The sequence below is a fragment of the Tenrec ecaudatus genome, chromosome 8 (genome assembly GCF_050624435.1).
Source record: "Tenrec ecaudatus isolate mTenEca1 chromosome 8, mTenEca1.hap1, whole genome shotgun sequence".
Taxonomy (NCBI): Eukaryota; Metazoa; Chordata; class Mammalia; order Afrosoricida; family Tenrecidae; genus Tenrec; species Tenrec ecaudatus.
Window position 1 is genome coordinate 153952187 of NC_134537.1, and position 18890 is coordinate 153971076.

At 41.8% G+C, this 18890-nt stretch overlaps 1 protein-coding gene across 3 annotated transcripts in view; it reads left to right on the plus strand.

Moving 5' to 3' along the window:
- Positions 1–18890, plus strand: part of SMC6 (structural maintenance of chromosomes 6) — a 79562-nt gene that overhangs the window by 44688 nt on the left and 15984 nt on the right. For 2 of the 3 annotated variants that reach the window (XM_075557079.1, XM_075557078.1), the window contains 5 exons: positions 1207–1287; positions 2222–2392; positions 7217–7354; positions 10941–11086; positions 15086–15211. In XM_075557079.1, coding sequence (XP_075413194.1) covers positions 1207–1287; positions 2222–2392; positions 7217–7354; positions 10941–11086; positions 15086–15211 — 662 coding nt within the window. The remainder of the gene's footprint in view (positions 1–1206; positions 1288–2221; positions 2393–7216; positions 7355–10940; positions 11087–15085; positions 15212–18890) is intronic. The other variant, XM_075557080.1, reaches the window with a different exon arrangement.

Here is an 18890-nt window from a genome sequence, read left to right on the forward strand (position 1 = left end):
ATTCATGTCTTGGTGCATCAGGTTGAAGCCTGGTCTTTCTCTCCTCCTGTGGAGATATAAACAATACCCTCCCCTTGGGTGGATTAGTGCCCTGCTCCCCTCCTACCCATGTCCTTTTTTTTCCTTCTCTTTCTTTCCCCTCTTATGTAGTTGGCTGCTGTATGTATCCCTGGATTGGGTTTGGCCCCTGCCACATTTGTTGGACCTCACCCCAGGGATGTATGTAGGTAGTAGCTTTTGCCCATACTTTTTGCCATATGTTTTTTTTTTTAAACTTACCTCAGTGGATGCATGTTGTATTTTTCCTTTTGTGCTTGAGTGAACCTCACTTAGCATGATTTCCCCCGTTCTTCCCATGGGGCAGGCAATGTGCTTCGTGCGTTCGTCGCTGCATGTTAGGGACGCTTAGTACTCCATTGTATGCCTGTACCACAGTTTTTGATCCGTTCGTGCATTGATAGAAATTTGGGTTGTTTCCATCTCCTTGCAATTGTGAACTGTACCTTGATGAACATTGGAGCACAGGTGTCTGGCGTAGTTTGTTTCTTGCCTCTCTTGGGTATGTGCCCAGTCAGGGGATTGCTGGGTCGGATGGTAGCTCAGTCTCCATCTGTTTAGATACTGCCAAATCAGTTTCCATAGTGGTTGTACATACCTACCTGTCCACCAACAGTGGATGAGAGTTCCTGTCTCCCCACAACCCCTCCAACACTTGTTGCTTTCTGACTTTTTGAATTGGGTTACCTTTGAGGATGTAAGGGTATCTCATAGTGTTTTAATTTGCATTTCTTTTCTAGCTAATGATCAGGAACATTTTCTCTCATGTTTATTGGCCATTCAGATTTCTGCCCCTTGGTGAATTCTTTCTGTGTACACAGGTGATTTATCTTCACTTGTCAATTTGTGACTCCTCTATTTGTGTCCTTCCCTATTTCCGATAGCTTATGTGTTCCCTGTGCGGCACCTAATTTTACCACATAAACTGCATTAAAAATGTGCTGGAAAACTTGGCTTATACATGAGTATGTATGGTAACTTCCTTTGGTGTATTCAATAATGGCAATGTGCCCCTATTGTTGATTTCAAAAGTCTTCTCTATCATACAGCGTTTAGAATTTGGGGGGTTAATATATCTTGTCCAGGATTTTGCTTTTCTCCTTTTATATGGAACTTATTGTTATGTTACTAAAATTTTTTATCTTTCAGATGAAAATTAGAAAAAGTCTCTCTGAAATTCATGAACTTGAGAATATAGAAGAACATCAGTCTGTTGATATTGCAACCTTAGTAAGATGCTTTTCTTTCATTTAAGTGTGGCCTTCAAGGATAAAACCATCATTCGGGCTAATGGAATTTTCTCTGAACTTAAAAAAAATCCTATTAATTGAGACGAAACTTTAAGATGGCTATCTCTGGCCATAAATTAGGTAGTAACTACCTGGCATATAGTTTGCACATACTTTAATGTTAACATCTAGCCTGCATGAGTAACAGTTGTATCTTCGACCAGATGTGTTAATTGTGCTCTGACTACTGACCCATCAAACGGCCTTGTGTAGCTTGGTGTTTTTACAGTAGGGACTTTCAGAGGTGTTATTCTTGGCCAAAGATAGCAGTAGCATCTTTAAGTGAATTATAGTTGGTCTCTGCATTGTTTCTGTTTTCCCTCAAAGAAACAATGTTCATTTTAATTCACCACATAGTGTGAAGATGGTGCAAAACTGGATTGTACTTAAATATTGTCTAGTACAAGATGCATGGTTATAGTCATGGGATACTTTTTGACAGACAAAGTAGATCAGATAAAAATGCCTCTGACTAACCTTAGAGTATTTTTAAAAACATTTTTCTCCTAAGTGTCATGTCTTCTTTTATCTTATTTCCTAATTTAAAATTTTATTGCTTTACACTTCATTGTTGTATCTAAATTTATTGTAGTCTAGTATTGACTTTATACACGCACATGTATGTACGCACGCACGCATATATGTACATACATACTTGAGTTCAAGAGCTTGCTGGACTGGATTTAGTAAACAATATATTCATAAAATACTTTTTGAGATTTCTGTTTCGTCTTAATTCTGCCTTGGTTCCTAATTTATTTGATCTTGTTTACTCATAATTTTTAGTTTCGTCTCGCTCAGAATTTATTTATATTATTATTCTATTTGGTTACTTAGGTTTTAATTAGTTGTGATGGTTCTGTAAATGTTTTCAGGAAGATGAAGCTCAGGAAAATAAAAGCAAAATGAAACTGGTTGAGAAAAATATGGAGCAACGAAAACAAACGATGGAAGCCCTTAGAAATGTGAGAGTCGAAGCAGAAGACAAATACGATGCGATTAAGTTGAAAATCAATCAGCTGCTAGAGCTAGCAGATCCACTAAAGGTACCTATTGTGGATGTTTTGCCAGTTTCTTACTTCGTTGTGGTTTGTATGCACTATGTACTTGGTTATTCCTCTTAATTATTTATGATTAAATGAAATATGACCCTATAAAAAAGGGGTTGCAAGAATGGTAGTAACCAAGCACCTCTCGTTTGATCAATTAAAGCTTTAAAACTTCTGCCCATGCTTTTAGAACAATAAAGGCCACCACATTCCTATTTTCTCAGAAAATAGATCTCAGCTTCTATTTTTAAACTAAATGAACAAATAGACTGAACTTTAATTCACTGGCTCTTAAATCAAGAGTTTTAGAGAAGTTTTTTTTGCACTGTAATAGTATAGTAAACACACATATAAGAGGGCTTTAGAAAGTTTGTAGAAAGTGGAATGAACAGATAATAAGATTTTTTTCCACTGTCTTTTTGAATCTTCATGTATATAAATGTACAAATCATTGAAATGTACATTTCAGTGTCATGTGAAACTAGCATGACAGTCAGAACTGTGAAAATACCCAGAGTGCTCAAAACATCCTTTCCATTCTTGGTGCTCCCCTTTCCCTGATGTACTTTGTAGTACTGTAGTTTGAACCTTTGCTAGAATTTTATATAATGGATCATATATACTGTAATCTTTTTATCCTGACTAATTTTAGAACCTGACACACTTCCTTCTTGACACAATGTACACATTTAGTACATTTTGGAAGGAAAAATGAGTTGAAAAATAATAATACTTATAATCTATCAATGGGTCAGGGTAGGGGGTGGAGGGGAGGGAGGGGAAAAGGAGGAACTGATACCAAGGGTCTGTCCTGATAACATGTCCTAACTATCTCACCATTTTCACCTCTAAGGAGCATCCTTCTATCCTTCCTCCAAGACAGATGTGTTTCACGCTTCTGTCAGCCTATGATGTTCAGCAGTCTTCCCCAACACATAATTGAAAGGCTTACATTTTCCTCCAGTTTCCCTTCTTCATTGCCTAGCATTCACATTTATATTGAGCAGTGGAAAATACGATTGCTTGGATAGGGCACACCTTTGTCCTCCAAATGGCGTCTTTGACCCTTTGATGTGGTCTAGTGCAGCAGACTTGCCCAATGCGATGTGTGGTTTTCTTGACCGCCTTTCCACAACTGTGGGTTGCGTCCTGACCTTCGTTATCAAGGGCTTCAGGTCCTTCAGGTTCAGCCGGCCAGGTTGGTTGTGCCGTTTGCATATCACAGGTTGTTTAGAAGTCTGCCTCCAATCTTAGTGGCATCCCACTTTCATTTTGATTTGTATTTCCTTTTCATGTACTTCACTCATTTCTGAATTGACTTATTTATTTGTATTTTTGCTGTTGTAGGGTTTTTTAATGTTCTATATTTCAAGCTCATCGTATATCAAATATTCTCTCCTTATGCACGTTTTCCCTTCACTTTCCTGATAAAATCCTTTCATGCACAAATTTTTACATTTTGATGAGTCCCAGTTTATTTTTCCTTCTGCTGCTTGTGCTGTTGACGTAGCCCTAGTGGTTTTGGATAAAGTTAGAAAAGCAGTCCATTGAAAGGAAACCAGCCTTTCCAACAAGTGTGTTAGACGGGGAGTGGGCAGACTATTGAGATGGAAGAGCCAGTCCGATCCCGCACAACTAGGTAAAACTGACTCGAGAGCCAGCAGCATATTGTTACAAACAAGTGAGACCACCCTTTTCCGAATAATATCCTTAGACGCTTCTCAGTTTACTTGAGAGCTGCGTGTCTATACTGAAAGAGCTGCCGTCTGATGGCCCCTGTGATGGGGAACTGAGTTTTCAGCATCAGAAAAATGAACCGGAACTTAAGTTGTCATAAGGAAACCTTATACAGATTTACTCAAGATTGGCCACAGACTTTAAATTCAAAGTCCAAAACTGTTGTTTTATTGGAGGGAGTGAGGCGAATAAGAGAACATTTTAAAGTATTTGTTGCTTTGATGAAAAATTCAACTTGAAGTGAAAGGCCAATCCATAAATGAAGTATTCTGACTCTTCAGACTTCATCAAAACTAAAATCGTAAGCATTGCATAAGACCCTATTAAGATGGAAAGTGATGCTTCAAAGTATGAGACAATTTTTCGAGCCAGTGTATCTGATAAAGGACTTGCCTTATATACATGTGTAATATTTCAAGATTTAACTTGCTAAAATCTAATTATAAAATATGTACACACTTTGATAGTGCACCGCAGAAGACATACGGATGATAAATAAGCAAATAAAAAGGTTCTCAATATCATGGGTGACATAAAATTGCAGTGAGCTATGACTACGTGTGTGTCAGAAAAGCTAATATTCAAAAGTGGGGACAGACAATCATAAAAGCTGTGGAGGATTCAGAGAAATAGGATCTTAACTACCACCACAGCCCAGCAATTTTCCTGTAGGTCATTTGTCCCAGAGAAATGAAATCTTACATTTACATAAAAATTTGTGCACAAATAACTACCCACAGTAACTACACAGAGCAGGTCATTGTGGGAAATTTGACATGATGTAAGATAGGGAGCCACCCTTCAGCAGCAGTGCCCGCATCCCCCTTGTGTGTTTCAGGCTTCTCCCTTAGCACATCTTCCCACCTCCCCACCTATCCTGCAGTTCACAAGGCTTGTAGGCAGTGGTGGGAGGGTAGTGGCAGCTTCTCAGTGCACAGCCTGAGCAGGGATCCCTCTCATCCTTCACCCATTGTGACCCCACAGTCCCTGGCCTCTTCCTGTCCCTCTTCTGCTCCATTCATGACCTCTTGGCACCTTTGAGCCCTCACCTGGCCTTCCTCTGCCTGCTAACAACCTGGCATCATCCTGCGATCGCCCCTGCCCTCTGTTCCCTGATGACCACAACGTCATGGTTTCATAGATGCGTGTGGTGGCCAGTCGACTACTGTCCCTTCTGTTGAGCGGGCCTTCTCGGTCTCGGTGCCTCCAGTGTCTTTGGGCTGGCCTGCAGAGGGTACTGTGGACCCAGCTGGGACTTGTGTGGGACCTTTACTATTTGAGTGGGAACCTGAGGATTTGTTCAAAGCTGCTGTAAAGGCAAAATATCAGTTAAAATAGTTGGCTAATGAGAAGTGAGGAGTAGATAGATTTTCTGGTAATATCTCAAAACTGGAAACAACAGGGGAATGACCTGGTACACCTGTGCTGTGACTACTCATCAGTAGAAAGGGACAAATTAGTGTTACGTGCAACAACCTGGATGAATCTGCATTGAGTTAGGCTATGAAAAACCTGTCTCAAGGTTATAAGCCACATGGTTGGATTTTTTCTTGAAATTCAGCAAGATGGTACAGGAGGGAAGTGAGCATGATTACATATACGTGGGACCAAAATTTCTTGTTCCTTGACTGTGAATGTAAAGATCTGGCTGAAGAATTAGTCTAGTTTGCAAGATCTCTTTATGTTTTACAACTATATATGAATCTATAGTTATCTCAGAGTAAAAGTGTAAGAAAACAGTTTGATTGTGTAGTTACTTTGGATCTTTAAAATCTTGTTAGGTGCCATCGAGTCAGCTCTGAGTCATGCACAACAGAATGCGATGCTGCAGAAGTGCTGTCTAATGACGTTGAATACTCCGTTCCATGAAAGTGACTTACCCTTGCATTAAGTGTCTTCAGTTTCAGCAAACTCGTAGAGCAGCGCTTCTCCACCCACCTTCCTAGTGCTGTGACCCTTTCACACAGTTCCTCATGTTGTGGTGACCCCCAACCATAACATTATTTTCTTGGCTACTTCATAACTAACTTTGCTACTGTTAAGAATCGTCATGTAAATATCTGACATACAGGATATATTTTCATTGTTACAAATTGAACATGATTAAAGCATAGTGATCAATCACAAAACAATATGTAATTATATATTGTGAAATATTTATAATAATAAATGAAATTTTTTCCTGAAGCCTGGTGTAGCGGGTACTCGTATGTGGGCATATCTGCATGTGGGCCAACCCATCAGGAGACGGAGAGAGGAGCGGTGTTTCGGCTCCTAAGGCCATCAGAAAAATGTTTTGTCTGATGGTCTTAGGTGACCCCTGTGAAAGAGTCATGATCCACAGGTTGAGAACCGCTGTCCTAGAGTATCTTGAGCAGGAGTATTATTTCTATAAAATCTGTCCAATTAAAATATACAATTAAATGTTTTTCAGTATATTACAGAGCTTTGCAACAGCTATCAACATGTTACTTTGGGAATATTTTTATCACTTCAAAGAGAAACCCGTTAATTAGCAGTGGGGAGGATCATTCCCACTCCACCCCTACCCCCACCCCACGTCCAGGTAACCAGGAATTGCCTCCAAAAGAGTTTCCATGCTTTTCTTCCTTCACGTTGCAGCCCTTTCTCCCCGCACCCAAGTCTTGGGACAGCCACCACCCCACTTCCTTTCTCTATGCTGAACATTTCATATAAATGGAATCATACAACACGTGGCCTTTAATGACAGACTTTTTTCACTCATCCACCATTTTCAAACCAGTTTTACCAGCTGACCTTATAAACAGCTAACACTTGCCAAAATGGTTTTATCATAACAGTTTTATCAAAATTAAATGTACCATTATATCAATTGCCATAATATGAGAATTCATAAAAAATTTCTGACTATAAACTAATTTTTAAAAGGATGGAGAAATCCTCACTTCTTTTAAGATGCACAGGGAATATGAACTCAGTGCAAAATGATTTCTCTTTTGCTTTATTGTGTTAAATGTTTTATACCTATGACAGTATTTATTCTGACTATATGTATTTATTTTAAAAGAATCGTTATAGATTGTTGTGGCTTTATTTTAACAGGATGAATTAAACCTTGCTGATTCTGAGGTGGATAGCCAAAAACGAGGGAAGCGGCATTATGAAGACAAACAAAAAGAACACTTAGATACTTTAAATAAAAAGAAACGGGAGCTGACTATGAAAGAGAAGGAGCTTGAGGTTTGACTCCGTTCGCTTCTTCTCCTTTGTGTGTGATTTCCTTAATATCCTACTTCCAAAAATAGAAACACTTAAAAAATCATTTTATTGGGGGCTCGTACAATTCTTATCACATTCCATAGAAGCATCCATTGTGTCAAGCACATTTGTACATTTGTTGCCATCATCATTCTCAAAACATTTGCTTTCTACTTGAACCCATGGCATCAGCTCCTCATTTTCCCCTCCATCCCCACTCCCTCCTCCCTCATGAACCCATGATAATTTATAAATTATTATTATTTTGTCACATCTTACACTCTGACGTCACCCTTCACCCACTTTTCTGTTGGGCGTCCCCCAGGGAGGAGGTTATATGTAGATCCTTGTAATTGGCTCCCCCTTTCTATCCCACCTTTCCTCCACCCTCCAGGTATTGTTACAAATGAATATTTGCTTCCTCCAGCGTAACGGTAAAACACGTAGGGTCTCTCAAGAGTGTGGGGACTTAGAATAACACAAAGCAAACTTTAGTCCGTCCATTCTATTGATCTCACACAGCTTCTCAGGTGATTGGAAACTGACACACATACCACCACCCAGCTCATGTAGCTCCTTACACTCCCAGTTTCACAAGCAGATAGCAGTTTTTGTTTTCATTTGGAGCAGTGGTTCTCAACCTTCCTAATGCCATGACCCTTTAATACAGTTCCTCATGTTGTGGTGACCCCACAAACATAACATTATTCTCGGTTGCTACTTCATAACTGTGATTTTGTTACTGTTTATGCATCAGGCGGCCCCCGTGAAAGGGTCGTTCAATCCACAAAAGGTTCGTCTCCCACAGGTTAGAACCGCTGATGTAAAGGTACCCTTTTGCAAATGAATGGGCTCAACTGCTATCCAAAAAGTTGGCATTTTGATCTACCCAGATGCGTCTTGGAGGAAAGAAGTCACCGTTGTCTTCTGCAAGTCACCCCCTGGCAACGCTGTCGATTGGAGCCCAGCTCTGGCAACTCTGGGTCAGCCCGAGTTGGAATTGACTTGCTGGCAACTGGATTTCTCTTTGAGTAGCTGGTGGATGGGCTAGGATTCAGCTCCTATTGGGGGCCCTTTTCCCCACAACCATAAGCGATGGCTGTGTTGAGAGGAGAATCTATTAGCTGGGTTACAAACTTAATTAGAAAAGATGGTGCCGAATTTACTTCCATGTACTTTGAGGAAAGCGATTTGAACTGTTGTTATCTATTGATTTAGTTCTGACGTACAATACTGAATGTGGTAAAGATCAGATAAGCCCTGTGGACAGCGTTGCTTTGAATCCTTTAATTCTTCACAGACAGGAGGGTCTCTTTGTGTTCTCACAGTGCGCTGTGTAGTCTTTTAGTAGCCTTTCTCTGGAATGTGTTTCGCTATAAACTTGTGCAGAACTTAAAATGTATTACAGTCAAACACAGTGATGCCGTTTTTCCTTAAAAATGTATAAAGGCACCACTGTGTTTGTTTCATTAAGAAGTCATTTAATTGGGGCTCTTACACCTCTTAAAACAATCCATACATCAGTTGTATCAAGTGTATTTGTACATATGTTGCCATCATTATTTTCTAAATACTTTCTACTTATGCCCCTGGTATTAGCTCCTCTTCCCCCCCCCTTCTCCTACCTCCCACCCTCATGACCCCTTGATAAATTATAAAATATTGTTAAACCGACCTCTGTCTCCCTTGCCCAATTTCTGTTGTGTGTCCCCCCCCTCAGGGGGTAGGGGTTATGGTTATGTGTCGATCGTTGTGATCAGTTTCCCCCTTCCTCCCCTCCTCTCCCTGCCTTCTGCCTACCCTCCTGGTATCGCTACTTCCATTCCTGTTTCTGGATTCCTTATGTCCTGAGCTCTTATCTGTACCTGTGTACATGCTCCGGTCTAGCCTGCAGTGAAAGGCAGGACTGGGGCCCTGATAGTGGGGGGTGAGGAGACCTCAAGAAACTTGAGGAATAGTGTGTGTTTCATTGGTGCTTACCCTTGTTGACTCATCCCTTTCTTGTGACCCTTCTGTGAGGGAATGCCCAGTTGTCTACAGATGGATTTGGGGTCTCTGTTCTAACTCCCCTCGTTCTCAACAATATGGTTTTTGTTTGTTTGCTTGCTTTGGATATTCTGATGCCTGTTGCCTGATCCCAGTGACACCTCATGATTGCCCAGGCTGGTGTACTTCTTCCATGTGGGCATGTTGCTTCTGTGCTAGATGACCACTTGTTTAATGTCAAGCCATTAAGACCCCAGACACCATATCTTTTGATAGCCGAGTACCGTCCACTTTCTCACCACATTGACTTATCGACCCTTTTTGTCTTCGACGATTGTGTCGGGAGGGGGAACGTCAAAGAATGCCAGGTGGTTAGAACAAAGTGTTCTTGCGTTGAGGCAGGGCTTGAGCAGCGGCCTGAAGTCATTCCACTATCTCAGGGTATTGCCATATAACATATATATATATAGTCCTATACCTCTATTTTTATGAGTTAATGTATTCACATATGTACACACCCATACCTCTATCCATAGTTTTGCTTCCTAGATCTTCCCTGTTTCCATTTACTGTCCTCCTGCCCCACCATCACCCTAGCTCTTCTGCCTCTTAGTAATTCCCGTCAGCTAGATTTATATTGCTCCCACACCCCTAGGATCTCTATGTCCTCCTCATTGTTGATTTTGTGGTGCTGTTTGTTCATTGCTCCCATCCCCCACCGCCTCCCCCGAAGTCCCTTCAGAATCTTCTGTCCCATTGCTTTCTCCTCGAGTTTGAATCACATGCCAACCTTATATAGGTAGGCAAAACCACCATTAACAGGGACAAAACAAAAAAAACAGATTATTGAATATAAAGAAAAAATAATCCACTGTGTTTTTAATATGAACCTTAGATATCATTGATAGTGAATATATGAGGAGGTCCCCAAAAACCTGATGCTCGTTTGTTACTTTGATGTGAGGGGCGTAGTGCAATTAGAGTTTGTTCTACCAGGTCAGACTGTTCAGAGTTTTTATTTAGAGATTCTGAAAATATTGCCTAACCGTGTGTGACCAAAAAAAGGCCTGATTTATGACAGACGGGACTGGTTTTGCCACCCCGATAATGCACCTGCTCACACAGCCGTCTCAGTGTGCCAGTTTTTGGCAAAACAACATTCCTCTTTTGCCCTATGCACCTGACCTCCCTCCATGGAGCTTCTTTTTGTTTCTGTGAAAGTAGAGGGATCTGAAAGCACAGCAATTTGATGACACAGACGAAGTGAGGGGGGAAATGAAGGAGGTGTTGCCAGCCAGCCATCTAAACAGATGAGTTTGAAAAATATTTCTAAGAATGAAATTTCAGATTTGACAAATGTATGAAGTGTAATGCAGAGTACATTGAAGGTGATAAGGTTGTTGGGCAAAAAATTTCAAACACAGCTTTGAAAAAAAATTAAGTATTTTTGGCGGGGGTGGTTTTGGTTACCCCCTCATAATAAAAATACATTCCTTAACCATCAGTTCAGCATTTTATGTAAATGTACTGACAAATATTTCAAAAGAAAAACTAACAACATTAAACATATCTTTTATACCAGGAGAAAATGTCACAGGCAAGACAGATCTGCCCAGAGCGGATAGAAGTACAGAAATCTGCATCAATTCTAGACAGAGAAATTAATCGATTAAGGCAGAAGATACAGGCAGAGCATGCTAGTCACGGTGATCGGGAAGAAATAATGAAGTGAGTGGTTGTTCATTTTTCTGCTTGGTATCACATTACCTATACGTGCTATCAAAATATCCATACTGCCTAACACTTATATATACTGTATGTTTATATCTTTATACATGTTTATATGTAAATACAAGAAATTTGGATGGAATGTTACTCTGGCAGACAGGTAAGTTATAACTTGTTTATATTTGTTATTAGTAGTAAATGATAAATATTTTTTCACCTAAATTATTACAAAGCTCATGGAGTGGCATTTGAACATAACATTTTTATACCTCTGAGATTCATGTAGAAAATGAAAATGTTCAGCTTCATGAATAATCAAAGGAAATAACAAATCAAAATGATGAGAAACCATGTTTTAAAACCATCACATTGAATAGGATGGGAAAGAAAACAATAATGTCGATCACATTTCTATGACAAAATGTTCTCTTATATCATTGTTCAGAAAGCAGCTCTGTTAGCTCAGTGGTGAAGTGCTTGGCCAGGAGAATGACCTGCTGGCAGTGTGCATCCATACAGAATTAAAGCCCAGAAGCCCGTGATGGAGGTCCATTCTGCCACCTGGGGCCACTGGGCAAGAACTGACACCCCCTCACCACAACTACACAAAAAGGATAGGTAAAGAAGAGTCAGTCAGGGTGCGATGTAGCACTGATGAAGAATACAGTTTTCCTCCAGTTCCTAAATGCTTCCTCACCCCCAACTACTATGATCCAAATTCTGCCTTGCAAGTCTGGATAGAGCAGAGGATGTACACTGGTGCATATAGGAGCTGGAGGCACAGGGAATCCAGGGTGAATGATACCTTCAGGACCAGGGGGTGAGGGGCGATACTGGGAGGGTAGAGGGTGAGTGGGTTGGAAAGAGGGAACCTCCTCCCTGGGGGACAGATAACAGGAAAGGGGGTAAAGGGAGATGCCGGACAGGGCAAGATATGACAAAATAATAATTTATAAATTATTAAGGGCTCATGAAGGAGGGGGGAGCGGGGAGGGAGGGGGAAAAAAGAGGACCTGATGCAAAGGGCTTCAGTGGAGAGCAAATGCTTTGAAAATGACTGCAAAGAATGTACAGATGTGCTTTATACAGTTGATGTATGTATGGATTGTGATAAGAGTTGTATGAGTCCCTAATAAAATATTTAAAAACAAAACAAAACGATAAGGGCAATGAATGTACAGATGTCCTTTACACAATTGATGTATGGATGGATTATGATAAGAGTTGTATGAGCCCCAATAAAACATTTTTTAAAAAGCATAGTTAAAGCACATGTTCTGATATGACAGCACCTAAGTTTGAGTTGCATTGCTACCCTATGGCTTAGAGAAAGAAATATAATTGCTCTGGACCAACTTTCTCATCTATAAATGGATAAAATTGTAGTTCTTACTTTACTGTATTACTATGAAGTTGAATGAGATAATCTGCCGCAAACAGAATTAATCTTAAATAAAGAAGCAAACCAATTGCCCTTGAGATAATCCCTGCTCTTGGCAAAGCTCTGTGTCTCAGAGTAGAACTACTCTCTGTGGTTTTGGTTGCTCAGGGATCACTCTTAAATATGCTGTGTTCTTGGTGAGAAGGTTCCCTAGTGCCTTGGTGAAAGTTGCCAAGGAGCCTCTCCGTGCACTTGAACCACCACCAACCTATTGGTTAGTAGTCAAGTGTGTGAAACAATTCATTATTCTTAATATGAAGGCCTTTCTGAAAGACATTTAGTCCATATATACCAAACCCAGAGCCAAATCCTCTGCCACTGAGTCAGTTTCAATTTAGCAACTCTTTGGGACAATATAGCTGTGCTTAAGGATTTCTGAGAATATACATCTTTACAGAAGCAGACAGCCTCATTCATCTGTCTCCTGCTGAATAGCTAGTGGGTTTGAACCACTAACCTTGCAATTAGCAGCCGAAGGATTAACCCAAGGTTGTGCCAAATACTTTGATTAGGCCAAGTACATAATTGTACTGCTGTAACATAGTCTAAAATGAGAAAAGCAATGTATTCCCAGAGGTATTTATTGCAACCTCATTTATAATATAGGAAAATTAAGAGGAGGATGACGGTGAAAAAAATTACAGCTACTTTACTATACGGAGAACTTATATTTTAACAAAAGCCTGGGAATAGGTGTAATCTTTTTAGACGGGATGAAAGTTTGCTGAGTGAGTGGCCTTTCCCTTCATACATACGTTGACAATGTGACCCCTCTCTTCCATTGCCTCCCCGGGTTTGCTGTGTGCGTTCATCCTTCTTAATCCTTCCTGTCATTGGGCTTTGACCCTGGATCACTGCTGCCCTTTTCATTGTACGTGATTGGCGGTTCTGTTCTAGGAGTGCATACCTCCCTGGCTATAACTTCACCTTAGAAGCAATGGTTTAGCTGGAAGGTGAACCATAAAGGGTGTGGTGTAGTAGTTATGCACTGGGCTACGATCCACAAGGTCAGCTGTTCTAAACCACCAGTAGTTCCGAAGGGGCTTTTTCTACTCCTGTTAGCAGTTACAGTCTCAGACTTTAGCAGGGAGCTGTTCTACCCTATCCTGTTGGGTGGCTATGAGTTGACATTGACTCAATGACAATTGAGTTCTTAGAGAAGGATTCTAATAATGGGGACTCCGCCCATCTCTCTCTAGCAGTCACCCATTTTAAAAAAATGATTTGGAATGTGAATTCACTTTTTCTTGTCATTCTGTCCAAGATCTCCTAACCTTTCACAGTGGTTGGCAGTGGTAGCGTGTGCCATGTAGTTCTTCTGGCCTCCGAGTCCTAGAGGCCCAGCTTCCCCATTAGTTCTTTAGATCAAATGTTCCTGTGCTTATTTTTCTTCACCCTTTGTTGCCCAGGCAGGGAGAGAGCGCTATTTAACCTTAGATAGCCTCACAAGTTTCTGAGATCCCTATCATTGCTCAGTAAAGTAATATATAGAACATTGTCCTTGGGGAATGTGCTATACCAAACGACTGTGTCCCTCCCATGACTGTGGTCCTGCGTCCCCAGGACCAGCCACTCATTTCCTCAGGGTGTTTTGGTGTGGCCTAGGACTTAGCCCCTATGTACTCAGTTCATGGATATGTTTATAGCTATGTAGAAATACCCTGTCAGTCTCCTATGAGCAGGCATGTTCTTAGTCTGTTTCTAAAACATTGGAAAGCAAGAGGAAGAAATGTCAAAAGATGAAGGAAAATTTCTATTTTTACATATATTGTTCCCTTGTGGCGCAGTGATTAAGCACTCTGCTCCCAACCAAAAAGTCACAGTTTGAATCCTCCAGAACAGCCTGGGACGCCCTGGGAGAGGCTGTCGCACCCAGTCCTGTAGCATCACTGAGTCGGAATCTGCTGGGTGTCTGCAGCACCACTGCCCTGTGGGGTTGACAGCGACCTTGTGATAAGTCATACAGTGAAGGGTGTTACTACCTTTATTCTTGTCATCGCCAGCCCTTTTCTATCCTGTTGTTAACAGACTGGACAAGTCTCCCGTGTTTCTGTATGTAATGTGACTATGTACTATATTTCGCCCTGCTCCCGTAGCAGTTACAGCCTTAAAACACCACCCCACCCTCTCATTGAGCAGTTCTGCTCTGTCTCAGAGCTACTACTTATGAGTCAGTCATCCGACGGCAGCAGATTTGGTTTGCCATGTTGATCTCTTCACTCGTAGGTGTGTACAAAGGCTGTGAAAAGTATGTGGAACAATGCCATTTAAAAATAACGTTTTTTTTCCACAGACTTTTTGAAGCCCTCTCATGGTTGTTGATAGCCTCCAAGGTCTACCACTCCTGGGCCCAACTATCCATTTCTTTACGTGCTGTCTTCCTTCTGGAGGCTCTCACTCAGCAGACCACTAGGGAGCACAAGTTGACTGGAGATTTCTGGGATCTGCTACTACCAGCCTCTCTCCTTGTTCTTCCTCATCGAATTATACTTGGGCTTTTTCCTTTTTGTTTCTCTATGCGTGGTATTTATTTAATTAATCTTTTGTTTATAAACTAGGCAGTACCAAGAAGCAAAAGAAACATATTCTGATCTGGAAAATAAAGTAAAGACTTTAAAAAGATTTATTAAATTGCTGGAAGAAATAATGGGCCTTAGATTCAAAACATACCAGCAGTTTAGAAGGTAAGTGATTTATAAACAAATGGAGCATGTATTACATGTTTTTGTGTTTTGTTTGTTCTCACATTGGTCTTTATAAATATAGAAATTAAACGGGAAGAACATTACACGGTTCAGTTATAGAACAGACTGCCAGTGCTTGCTTTCTCAGCTAGGACTCGGTATACTGTTTATTAAATCAGAATTCTAAATGTAAAAGGAACTTTGGAATGTGTTTATCCAGTTTTCCCATTCTCTTAGTATTCTGTACTAAATAACTTATCGATGACTCTCCGGTCTGCCGAAGTGGGCCCTTTGAAAGGTAATTCATTGGTTCCGAAGCCTCCCCTTTGAGCCTTGACTCTGTCTTCTTCAGGGATACCCGTGCCTGGTAGGAGCTGTTAAGGCAGTGCATATTGTTTGATTTGCCATGATCTGTTAGAAAGGTGTAGCTCTGTGAATACAGAAACTGTGTTGTGTTCCCCGTTATCTCCCGTTGTGTGCCTAGAACTGTGCCCGGAATATAGCAGGAGATTGATACATACGAGGATTCCAACCATTTGTGGAAAAATTCCATTCTTTAGATCCTGTTTTCCACAAGTTTTTTAAAAGCCCGTAGTGCTGACTGAATGCATGAAGAGAGTTATAGGGAAACTAGTTGTTGCCCTCCCAGTGGACAGACTCAGGGATCGGTGGCTAAGCTCAGGGCAGTGTGGAGCAGCCATGAGCGTCCTTGACAAACGTGGACTGAGGACAACCCTGGTCCCCTCAGCCCTCTCCAGCTCTCCCTAGAGAAGCCACCAGCAGCACGCTCTCTACTCTGCTCAAGCGGAACACGGTGGACATAGCAAGCTCTAAACTTGCTTGGGGAAATTTAATTGAAGCCATTGAGTGAGAGCATTTTTGCCTTTTGTCTAAGTTTTCTGGTTGTGTGTTTCGGTACAAGGCGAAGTGTTAAGATTTGAATGAAATGATATTCGTTTTTGTGCTTTTGAGGCTGCTGGTAGGCTCTGTTGGTACAGACCCGACCAGCTGTTAGTCAAAGGCTAATTCTATTTTGGGCCAAGGGATCCTCTTCTGGCACCGTGAGTGTCAGGGGTTGTCGCCCCTGATACTTCGTGGTCTTTCCTTTCCCGGGATTGGGTGATGTCTTCATACATGTGCACCAGTCGACAGTGGGCTGAAGACGGGGCAGGATCGCCTGCTCTCTGTGCAGCCTCTACCCTCTGATCCTCTGCCTTGGCAACTTCAGTGCCCTTGGCTCCCCGGCACTGCCCTCAAACTGGAAGCCTTTCAGGCTTTGCCCTTACTCACCCCCGTATGTTTCCCTAGTAGTCATTTGAAGCAGGACTAGGTTTACCTTGTTAGTCCCCGTCTTTCAGAGATCACTGGCCTGTGTGATCTGATGCCTATAAGGTCTGAAAACTTCTGTTCCCTATATTCAACCCATTTTTTAGTAGTTTTAGACAGAGAGGAAATCCAGTCCCTAGTACTTCATGTCCAGAAGCAGAATACGATTTGGTGTTTTTAACACCCTTGGGGGGGGGGGTTAATTTGTACAAAAGTTTGTGTTTCATAGTTGATAGGAAGTTCTGAATTTAGACTACCAGTGTTTTCTCTAGCAACAAATGAAAACTCAAAGGAACTAGATGGTGACTAACTGCAACAACGAAGTGCTCTAAAAGAAATGGAGATCCCAGTTAGATGCGGAACAAACCTAATTCATAAGAAGACCAGACTTGCTGGCTGAATAGAGACTAGTGGAATCCCCAAGAATATGGTCCTTGGTCACCCAGAGGATTTTGGAACTTAGCTTGTCCTGGTGGCTCCACTTGGCAGCCAAACATTAGAGAGTCTGTGAGGGGGGCTAATGCACTACTGATGGATGCGTGCCTTAGACTAACTGATCGGGGGTGGGGTGGGGTGGGGGAGCTGCAGTTTGAAACCACCAGCCTCTCTGAGGGAGAAAGACAGGGATTTCTACTCCCATAAACAGTTAAAGTCATAAGCCCACGGCCAGTACTAGCCTGTCCTATAGGGTCACTATGAGTCGGCAGGGTGGGAGGGAGTGGAGGGCCATTGCAGTGAGTCCCACGTACCTGATACCAACTTCTCTGTCTCCCATAGCAGACTCTACTTTTAAGCTCGGTTCAGTAACTCATTGCCATGGCCACATGGAACTCAGACAATATTTGTGATGTAGGCTTTATCAAGGAAGTTAACAACTTACATTCAGGGGAGAAATACCCAGGGTACAGCCCTTCAGTCAGGACAGTCTCCAGCCAGGCCTCAACCCCACTCACTCACACAATGTTTCACAGCTTGTTTTTCGGGCTGCTGATAAAGGACATAAGGGCGCGCCATTCTGCTTTTAAGTCTGGACTTGAAGCCTGTCAGCTTCACCACTGTGGGTCAGGAAACTCAGTGCCCTTGATTAAGTGCCCAGACAGAGGCAACACACTCGAAAAACTAGCCTCCTGCCCCAAAGCAATCAGCTTTCCTTGCTCTTTGGACTGGGAACTCCACTGCTCCGACTCTGCTGCTGCTGTTGCAGCCGCTGTCACTCCTCTGGTGTCACAGCTGTCTCCTGGATCAGAGAAGTCCCATGCACAAGAATCTCAGGGTCCAAGTAACCTGCTTCCAGGATGGTTGATTTTATACCCGGCAGTCTTAATTCTGCTAATAGTTACTCACAGCTGAATCTTACAATCTAATCAATATGTTTTCCCTCCTTCTTACCTGGACCTATCAGGAAAATGAAGGTCATAGTAACAAAGACTGACCAGAAGAACCATATTACATATTCACCACCTAGTAGGATTATAGCTCACTATGGATAGCATTGCAAGGAATGGAGTTCCAGAATATTTTATTGTGTTCATTGAGAGCCTGTACATAGACCAAGTAACAGTGGTTTTGAACAGGGAGAGTAGCTAATACATGCTTTACAGTCATCAAAGGTGTACACCAGGGTTACAGCCTTTTCACCATAGTCAATCTGTATGCTGAGCAGATAACACAGAAGCTGGATTTTCTGAAGAACATGGCATCAGGATTGGAAGAAGGCTAATTAACCTGACATGTGCAGATAACAAAACCGTACTTGTGGAAAGCAAAGAGGACTCAAATCATTTGCTGATGAAGATCAAGTGTTAGAGCTTTCAGTATGCAGCGCAACTCAATATGAAGACAAGCGAAATCTTCGCAGCAGGACCCAGAGGAAGCAATAAATAGAGGAGAGATTGAAGCTGTCGAGGATTTCATTTTACTTGGAGCCACAGTTGACATCCTTGGGATCAGGAGTCAAGGAATTGGGCAGATCTGTGCAAGACCTCTTAAAAATGTCACTTAGCTACTGACCCAAGCTATGGCATTTATAATTGCCTGGTAGGTGTTTGAATACTAGACAGTGAATAAGGAAAACTGGGATTGAAAATGTGATGCATTTGAATCCTGGTGTTGGCCAAAGAATATTCAAAGTACCATGGACTGCCAGAAAATCAAATACACTAGTTTTGGCGAAGCACAGGCAGAATGCTCCTGAGTAGCGAGGGTGGGGAGACATCATCTCACCTTTGGACATGTTCTCAGGAGAGACCAGTCCCTGGCAAAGGACATCATGCTGGGTAGAGGGGCAGTGCAGAAGAGGAAGGTCCTCAGTGAGGGGGGCCCGGCCCACTGGGCTCAAACGTGACATTGAGTT